Source organism: Juglans microcarpa x Juglans regia, chromosome 3D (assembly GCF_004785595.1).
Source record: "Juglans microcarpa x Juglans regia isolate MS1-56 chromosome 3D, Jm3101_v1.0, whole genome shotgun sequence".
Classification (NCBI taxonomy): domain Eukaryota; kingdom Viridiplantae; phylum Streptophyta; class Magnoliopsida; order Fagales; family Juglandaceae; genus Juglans; species Juglans microcarpa x Juglans regia.
The window spans coordinates 9,810,957-9,820,710 of record NC_054598.1 but is presented as its reverse complement, the minus strand read 5'-3'; the positions used below and the strand labels follow the sequence as shown (position 1 = coordinate 9,820,710).

General features: G+C 39.2%; 1 protein-coding gene across 2 annotated transcripts; it reads right to left on the bottom strand.

The window, feature by feature from the left end:
- Positions 1-209: 209 nt before the first annotated feature.
- Positions 210-8,790, bottom strand: LOC121254436. Of its 2 annotated transcripts, none has more exons than XM_041154486.1 (8): positions 8,293-8,790; positions 2,916-2,996; positions 2,751-2,810; positions 1,420-1,463; positions 1,031-1,073; positions 867-938; positions 684-785; positions 210-563 (listed from the first exon to the last, which is right to left on the bottom strand). In XM_041154486.1, exons 1-8 carry the CDS (start codon positions 8,680-8,682, stop codon positions 444-446), a joined length of 912 nt encoding a protein of 303 aa, XP_041010420.1. In that variant the 5' UTR covers positions 8,683-8,790; the 3' UTR covers positions 210-443. The 2 variants fall into 2 exon arrangements, 1 of the variants encoding a protein (XP_041010420.1); XR_005938638.1 differs by having other exon boundaries at positions 517-563; positions 916-938; positions 8,293-8,772.
- Positions 8,791-9,754: the final 964 nt, after the last annotated feature.

The window sequence follows — 9,754 nt, the reverse complement described above, 5'->3', positions numbered from 1 at the left end:
TATTATATATAGATTATTCTGAAACGGTACTCGTATCGAAATATTTTATTTTAATACTTTAATTTATTATATATAGATTATCCCGAACCAATATTCAAAACATTGATAAAAATTCCTCCAATCTCTCTCACCACTAAAAATAAAAGTAATTTGAAGCAAATATCTCTCTCAGCCTTGTTCATACAAGGGAGTCGGATGCATATAAAAAAAAAAAAAAAAAATACACAAATGCATTTTGTATTGATGACATCAGTGACTTAAAGGTAAATCCCAATTCAGTCTACAAATGGCTTTAACAGGTTGTATAAAGAATGGACTTGGATACACAATGAATGATCTAACCCAAGCGACATCCCCTCCCACAACAGAAGAAAGGAGCTATTGATTTTTCCTACTACATTTCCTATAAGGTGTATATGAATTAGAAACGACCCCGTCATTCCTTATATAGCCCTTTCTATCCACCTCGGCAATCTCAATGAAGCCTTCATCCCAAGTCTAGTGAGGAACACAGAATACAAAATGTGGAGCAAGAATATGAAGCACCCACTGTTCAGTAAAACCTAATATAATAAAAAGGGAAATATGTGAGCCTTGGTACATGGTGAGCAATTTAACGGGAAAAAAGGGGAGAATGTCAAAAAAAGCACAGGGAGCAAAGGCATGTGTAGAAGGAAGAATACCAGGGTCGCAAATAAGGCATATATAAAATTCATTGAGGGAATTGTACCAAGGCCCGAAGCAGTGAACATGAATGCTAGAGAAGCATGAATGTTTATTGTAATCTGCAAGCAAATAAAAGAATATCGGTGAATGAATTGCAGCCATACAAATAAAACCACAGAGGTGATAGGAAAATCAATTACCAAAGCAAATATGTTTTCCCTTATCAAGAATGAAGATATTAAGACATAACCCACAGCACCAACAGCTCGAACCTGCATATTAATATAATCACTGTCAATAGAAACTAGGTAAGGCGATGTCTAAAGCACGTAAGGAATTTGAGGCGAAGTAGAGCAAACACTACAATTGTGCACAAGACAATTGAAAGACTCCAATTTGCTCCCAACCTAAGAAAATACCAAAAACAAAAACATCAAGTTGTTGCTGCCTGAGTTGACTTGTTCAGAAATCAGGAATTCACACTTTTTGAATAAGGAAAGCAAATTCAGCATTCAAAATTGCCCTGAGCAAACTAATATAAGTCACTTGGCACCAAATCCAAATGGTTAACAACAAAATGAATGTGTGCACGCGCGCCTATATTCTAAACTTGAAAAAGCAAGGCAACTGCTTATGAAAAACACAAGCAAATCAGACCCTCAGAGGCCAAAATAAATGAAACAGATTATTACAATTGTGGTATAAGCATAAATAAGAATCATCAATGCTGATACACCTTGAGGCATCACATACCTCCATAAAGCACCCATTGTCAAGCCAACTATTCCATGCTTAAGCTGCAGAAGAGGAATATCCAAAGAGGAGGTAGATTATAAGCTATCCTGCTTTCCACCCCCCACCCCCAAAAACAGAAAAAAAAACCACCATCTATCCCTGAGAATGGAAGCTAAGAAGATCCATAAATAAGAGTAAATAATAACAGAAATCAAATTGTGGTTTAACAAGATGCAAGGAGTGCATAATAAATAATTTTACTTTAGACTTTTCTTAAACTAAATTCACAAGAAGAAAATTAAATCCACAGTAATAGTAATTGAAGTTGGACCCAAAATACAAATTCCTGGAAAGTGAAAGCTGTAAGAAAGTCATAGATGTATGAGAAATATTTGCAAGAGCTTAGAAATAGCTTGTTTCTAAGCTCTTGAAAATAAAGGGTCTGTAGAAATAGCTTAGCTTGTTTTCATGTAGAAGTTGAAGAAAAAAGGTGTAACACCGAGGTCTGAAGGAGATGTAGGGTCCGTCGAAGTTACACATAAAGGATCGCCAGAGGTGAAGAGACTTGCTACCAACCCAGAATCTCTAATGGCGACCATGACCTTACCATTGGAGAGAACCAATGAAGTTGTTAAGGAGGTATGTTGTCCCCTTGTTATCTCTTCCTCCATTAAACAACATAGCTGGATCATCATCGGATTGAGTTTTGCAAAAGGTTAATGAGATACAGCAGTATGTGGGGATTACTTGTGGAGGATTTGACGACTAATTCCCAGCACTACTCACTGTAATTGAGGCAGGTCACTCACTTGAAACAAAATCAAGATTTAAGAAGAGCAGGGAGTTAAAGCATCTTACTTGGACAATCAACTACGACTCAAAGGGGGGTAGTACAAGTTGAGGGAGGACTAGAGGGAATGCATAAAGCCTTCCTCAGTCCTTGTAGGATAATTCGGATGGAGTATTAATTGTGTGGGAGACAAAGGGTTTGGGTAGTTACAGTGACTTTCTTTGCTTTGGGAATGCTTGTTTTGTCTCAATAGGGCTTGGTGCATATTGGATAGGTTTCTAATTTCTCCCTCTTTGGGCGATGTTCATTTAGGAGCTCTCTATTATGGGCTAGGTGTTCTCTTTTGTATACGCTCAGTGTACTTGGTTACGCCTATTGTTATTAATATATTTTTACTTATAAACAAAAAAAAAAATAGCTTGTTTCTGTTACAAAACTTCAAAGGAAGGAAAAAAAAAAAAACAGAGCGAAAAAATGGAAAACAAACTATGTCAAGAAGGCAAACACAAACATGATAGTCTGTTAGGCATAAGGCATGTGAATTTAAAAGGAAGCTAACCAGATAGGTTAAAGCTTTGACTGGACCAGACAAGACTAGTAAGAGCATGACCGTTGCCACCTATAAATAAAAAGATCATTTCCTTGATTAAACTGATGATTCAACGGTCTACCAAAAAAAAAAAAAGCTTATATCTTAATATGGTGGGAATAAATGGTCACAAACCATAGTTTTCCTTCCGGCAGCAATGCCCCATCTCATCGAGGAGATTACTATTGGCAACGAGAAGACACACCCAAAGTAATTCTGCGGAAAAACATATCCTTTTCAGAAAAGATGAACGGCAGAATAAATAGTAAAAAGGACATGCTCAAAACATCAGCACATTGCTATAAATGACTGTAATTTGTACAGCCCATACATATGCAGCCAAGAAAGAGACAGTATAAAATAATAAAAGATAACAAAACAGTGTTTCAAAATATTCCTCTTTTCTTGATCTCTATCCTCTGTACAGGACTCTATTTATAGACAAAATATGCCGAGATCACTCTGACATTTGTACGAGTACATGGTGTGCCAATGGCCTAGTGCTAGCTGTAAAGTTTGTTACAACAGAAAGGAAGTTCCTCGGTACAAAAACAGAATTGTGCATACAGAGTATTCTCAAATTACAACCAATTGTTTTCCAGAAGATTCTTTTGGCTGAGGTGGTTTCGGACTGTCATGTGCAGCTGACTTGAATTTGCTTGATATTTTATCTAAAGCTGGAAGATGATGTGGCTTGATTGCTAACACCCTCCCGCGAGTCCAGCAGGGGAACCATGGTGAGGCTCGACCGAAGTGTAAGGAACCAAGAAGAGAGCAGTGGTTTGGTAAGGATATTAGCCACTTGATCACGAGAAGAAATGAAAGCTACATTTAATGTCTTGGATGCAACTCTATCACGTATAAAGTGAAAGTCAATTTCCATATGTTTTGTACGTGAGTGGAGAACTGGATTGGCTGAAAGATATGTGGCTCCCAGATTATCGCACCATAAGGTGGGAGGCGTAGAGAGAAAAATACCAAGTTCTCGAATGAGAGACTAAAGCCATAATAATTCTGCAGTGGTATTTGTGAGTGCCTTGTACTCGGCTTCGGTATTGGAGCGAGCAACTGCTTCTTGGAGCCCCATGAGATGATATTGGAGCCAAGAAAAATACAATAGCCCCCTGTAGACCGCCTGTCATCTGGGCACCCTGCCCAATCGGCATCTGAAAAGGCTTGAAGAATGTAAGAAGCTGGCCAAATGTAAAGGCCATAATGGGCTGTATGTTTGAGGTACCTTAGTATCCTCTTCACGGCTTGCCAGTGGGGGAGTGTAGGAGCATGCATAAATTGACAAGTTTTGTTTATAGCAAAAGCCACATTTGGTCGTGTGAGAGAAAGATACTGTAGACTACCAACAGTGCTACGGTAAAGAGTAGGATCACTGAAGGCAGGTCCATCAGTAAGAGAGAGATGTGTATTTGTGGCCATGGGAGTTTTGACAGGCTTGGCTAAGTCCATATTCGTTCTTTTGAGGAGGTCACAAATATATTTGGTCTGAGATAAAAGGAGACCATTTGAGAATTTTTGAATTTCAAGACCAAGAAAGAAACAAAGTGAACCTAAATCTTTTATTGGAAATGACAAGCTCAGAGAGTTAAGAACAGATGAAATAGCTTTCAGACAGGATCTAGTAATTATAATGTCATCAACGTAGACCAAAAAATAAATGGTAACAGACGAGTGTTTGTACAAGAAGAAGGAAGGATCAGCAAAGGATTGTGTAAACCCGAGTTCAAGGAGTCGTGGACTCAGTTTTGAGAACCAGGCTCTTGGTGCTTGCTTGAGGCCATAAATGGCTTTATTCAAGCAACAAACATGAGTAGGGTAGTCAGGATTAATGAATCCAACGGGGTGAGTCATGTAGACTTGTTCTTGGAGGTCCTCATGCAGAAAGGCATTGTTAATGCCTAACTGTCTGAGGGGCCATCGTTCAGTAACAACAATGGTGAGAATGGTCCGAATGGTAGTTGGTTTCACTACAGGACTAAAGGTTTCAGAGAAATCAATACGTACTTGCAACCTACCAAATTATTGATGCCAGTAGACGGTACCAAGGTCCAAGTGTTGGTTTGCATTAGTGCCTGAAATTCATCTGCCATGGCTGTGCGCCATTGAAGATGCTTGGCGACTTTTGTGAAATTTCTTGGGTCATCGGGAACCGAAGTGGAGGTGATGGTAAGATAGCTTCGTGGCGGCAACTAGAGCACTGTGCCGTCGGTGAATTTTTTTGGATGAAGAGAGTTGGTTTTGGAACGACTTAGAATCGGAGCAGTAGAAGGCAATGGAGTCAATGAAGAAGATTGCTTCTATGATAGGGACGGTAAGGAACTTTCGGGAGACTGGGAAGTGTTTGATGGGCTGGGAGAGTTGATGAGGGTCATGACAGGTGAGGAAATTTTTTGTGTAATGGTTGGGCTAGTAGGACAAGGTGGACCTGGGGAGTTGGTGGTCCTAGAAGGTGAACCGGCTAGGAACAAAGGAGGTACTGGTATGGGACAAGGAAGAGGGCCCAAAATTGATGGAAGAGACACAGAACTGGGCTGCGATGAATTTTAAGTGAGTTTGGCAAAAGGGAAGCACTGTTCATCAAAAATAACATCACGAGAAAAATAAATGCGATTTGAGGGAACATGAAGACATTTGTAACCTTTATATGAATCATTGTACCCTAAAAATAAGCTTTGAGTGGAGCGGAGATCAAGTTTATGGCAATTGTAGGGCCTCAAGTGAGGCTAATAAGATGTGCCGAAAACTTTGAGGAAGGTGTAATCCGGTGATTTTGAGAAGAGTTTTTCGAAAGGAGATTGATTTTTGAGGAGAGGCGTTGGGAGACGATTTATTAAATAGACCGCAGTATGAAAGGAGTCGGCCCATAATTTTTGAGGTAGTGAGGCATGAGCCATGAGAGCTAAGCCAGTTTCTACAATATGCCAATGTTTTCTTTCCACGGCCCCATTTTGTTGATGGGTGTGAGGGCATGAAATGCGATGTGAAATTCCCTGATTTTTAAGAAATGTGTGAAGTTTACGGTACTCACCACCCCAATCACTTTGAAGTGATATTATTTTGGAATTAAACTGTAACTCAACTTGTTTTTGGAATTGAATAAACACTGAGATAACATCAGACTTTTGTATTAATGGAAACCACCAAGTAAACCTAGTAAAATCATCTAAAAAAGCAACATAATAACGGAAACCATCACGGGAAAGAACAGGGGCCAGACCCCATACATCGGAGTAAATAAGCTGGAGAGGTTTGGTGGAGTGCTGATGAGAATAGCTAAAAGGCAACTGAGAACTTTTTGCTTGACAGCAAGTGGAACAAATTGAAGTAGTATCGCAGATGGAGACTGGAAGAGAATTTTGAGAGATGACACGTTGAACAACTTGAAGAGATGGATGCCCAAGTCTTGAGTGCCACTGAGAGGAAGTAGTGTGCTCACCAACTAGAGCTTGAGGAGAAGTGGATGGTGTTGGAGGAAAAGTGTAGAGACCATCACGTAAGGGGCCACAAAGGAGGGATTTCCCCGTCTTGGAATCCTTCACAATGAAACAAGAATTGTGAAATTCAAAGAAAACTAAATTGTCATGGAAAGATTGTCTAACAGAAGCTAAGTTCTTAGTTATATTAGGAACATGAAGAAGATTTTTGAGAGAAAAAGAACGGGACGCAGTATTGAACACAGAATCACCAATGTTTGCAATCAGTAGTGCACTGCCATCGCCAACACGAATCTAATATGTACCAATGTAGTGTGCTGAGTTGAGGTTGAGGTGGGTGAGGTCAGAGGTTAGGTGGTTGGTAGCAATAGTGTCGGGGTACCACGATTGGTCAGGGGTGGAAGATGATGTGGTGTAGTTGGCAGAAAAAGATCAAGGGTCACTTTGGACCGCATGATCAAACCGATAGTAGTATTTTATAGCACTATGGCCAACTTTTCCACATAATTGGCAGGTGGGTTTTGAGTGAGGAAGTGATGAAATGTGAGGTGAATGATTCAGAGTAAAATTTGTGGGGGAAAAAGGAGTGGTGCGACCCTTACCACAGCCACGATAATTACGGCGATTGTTTCCATGATAGTTACCACGGCCACACGTAGAGGATGTGAAATTAGCAGAGAGATCAGTGGAGTGGGGCAGATGAGAAGAATGGGATAGACGACTTTCATGGGTTAGGAGAAGACTATATAGTTCCTCTAGAGAGAAATGATCAAGACGAGCGGTAAGTGAGGTGACAAACGCATCGTAGTCACTGCTTAGTCCCGCAAGTAAGTAGGAGACGAATTCAGGAGGGGAGAGGGGGGTTCTAGCAGCTCCCATAGTATCGGAGAGATGCTTGACTTTCCAAAAATAGTCAGAAAAAGAGGAAGAGCCTTTGGACACAGTAGCAAGTTGGTAACGCAACTGGATGACACAGGAATGAGATTGAGATGCAAAAAGTCTATCTAGAGCTGCCCAAACATCCTTAGCCATGGAATATCCTACGACCTGAGCAATGAGATTATCTGATAGAGAAGAGATAAGGGCACTGAGAATGATTTGGTCTGTTTGGTTCCATGTGACAAACGTAGGATTGGGTGCGGTAGTACCGAAGAGAAGAGGAGGAGGTGGGGAACTTGACCCATTGACAAAATGAAATAAACACTGGCCTTTCAGATATGGAATCATTTGAGCTCGCCAGAGAAGAAAATTTTCATTTGTAAGCTTGACAGAAACTAGATGATTGAGATGCGGAAGAAGGGGGGAAGAAGGGGTGGAGTTCGGGTTTGAGGTGCTTTGCAGAGGAGGATCGTTGGCCATGGTAGACGTTAGTCTATAGAGGCTCGTGATACCATATAAAATAATAAAAGATAACACAACAGTGTTTCAAAATATTCCTCTTTTCTTGATCTCTATCCTCTGTACAGGACTCTATTTATAGACAAAATATGCCGAGATCACTCTGACATTTGTATGAGTACATGGTGTGCCAATGGCCTAGTGCTAGCTGTAAAGTTTGCTACAACAAAAAGGAAGTTCCGTGGTACAAAAACAGAATTGTCCATATAGAGTATTCTCAAATTACAACCAATTGTTTTCCAGAAGATTCTTTTGGCTGAGGTGGTTTCGGACTGTCATGTGCAGCTGACTTGAATTTGCTTGATATTTTATCAGAGCTGGAAGATGATGTGGCTTGATTGCTAACAGACAGGACCTATTTATAACCGATTTCTAAGCAAAAGGCAAACCAACGAAGCCAGAAAGAACCCCAATCTTAAACTCAATAGCCATGGAACATCTACAGAACAATTTAGGATTGGAAGAAGTATAAGTTTCTGCTAATGTGCGAACTACTTAACAAATAAGACAAACGAAGCTGCGAAATTCCATATCACTCCCCCTATTTTCCTTTAAGCACCACAGAGGCAAAGACTACAGCATTAATAATGTGAATAAAACGAGAATTTCGCTTCTTTAACTAAATTGAGTCATTGACAAATACCGTTCTGCAATTTAAACCGACAAACCTCAATTGCGAGGGAATTGCTCAAGAAGTAAACTAAGCCTGTGAGCGCGGCGAACATGGAGCACTCCACCAATGCCAGCGTTTTCCGATAGACCGCGCCATCCGGAGACAAGTCTTCGACTTGCGGTGAACCTTTGGTGTAGCCTCCTTCGCTTCCAGTAACCAGTGGTGCCTCAGCTTTAGAAACCTTAAATAATCTAAAATCGGGGTTGCAGAGACGGATTGATAAAGAGAAGGGATTGGGTCGGAGGGAAAGTGTGGGTTTGTGGAGTAGCGGAGGGATGGCTGGATTAGGAAACTGAGGTGGAGTGCGATAGAGATAGAGAAGTGTATTGGGGGGAAAAGAGAACGATGAAGAGGATTGATGAAGCAGAAGCTTGAAGGGAATCATGGAGAAGGAAAGACTGGTAAGTCTTGAGAAAATGTCCGTATTTTTTCTTGTTTTCCCCCTTCCCTTCTCTCTAGATTCTGGGCACTGAGAAATAAATTTGTACGCATGAGCGGAGGGGATTTTAGATAGAGCTGTGGATGAGCTTTAGGCCCAATAGACAACTCTGGATAATACAGCCCAAACTATTTTAGAGATTTTGCGTAGATTGGAATAGTGAGATATAGAGTGAAATAAAATAAGTTGAAATTAAAATTAAAAATTAAATAAAATATTGTTAGAATATAATTTTTTAATATAATTTTTATGCAGATTTAGAGTGTATAAATGCAGATTTAAAAAAAATATTTTTTTCTTTTATACGGATCCTACTATTTTTTGAAAAAATGTCTTACGTGGAGTTACACACCTTAAGTACGTATAAATTATGAGAAATATTTTTACAAAAGTAAACTCATAAACTAACGTTGTTTGATGTGGTACTTCATAACATAAAATTATTTTTATTGTAAAGTAGATATAATATTTCACACGAACTTACGTCAATTTATAATTTTATTTTAGTGAAATTCGTTTATGATTGTAGCAGTTCTCATTAGTTATTAATATTATTATTTTTTGTTCAAATTATGCAACTTGGAGATACGTCGATCTTGATTTGTCATGTGGATTTTTAAAAAGAAATTAAAATAAAGAAGAGACTGCAAAAGCTCTAAAGCTAATAGATGTGTGTATTTAGTTTGAAGAGTTTCTTTTTAATGTTGTTGGGGATAGATTCAGGTGGTGTTGTTTTGGTTTTTATGTTGTTGATAGGTTGAGAGTAGAGGGCAATGTATGGGGAAGGATTAATATTGTTGCCATATATTTGACTGCAAAAGGGTCCCAGGAAAGTGCATGTCAGACAACAAAACATGTTTAAAAATGTGCAAGCAGTTCATAGTTAATCATGGATAAAATTCAAAAGAAAGCACTAAAATCTGTCTTATATATATATATATATATATATATATATATATATATGACTAATTATACGCATAATTGTAAAGTGCATAAACGCTACGTAATTATTTTAAAA

Bases quoted from the DNA above. Each gene is read 5' to 3' on its own strand.
- LOC121254436 (XM_041154486.1), bottom strand. From the start codon at position 8,682: ATGATTCCCTTCAAGCTTCTGCTTCATCAATCCTCTTCATCGTTCTCT. The intron at 1,074-1,419 runs GTATGTGATGCC...GTATTTTCTTAG, and splicing joins ACAATGGGTGCTTTATGGAG to GTTGGGAGCAAATTGGAGTC. The intron at 939-1,030 runs GTAGTGTTTGCT...ATTAATATGCAG, and splicing joins CAATTGTCTTGTGCACAATT to GTTCGAGCTGTTGGTGCTGT.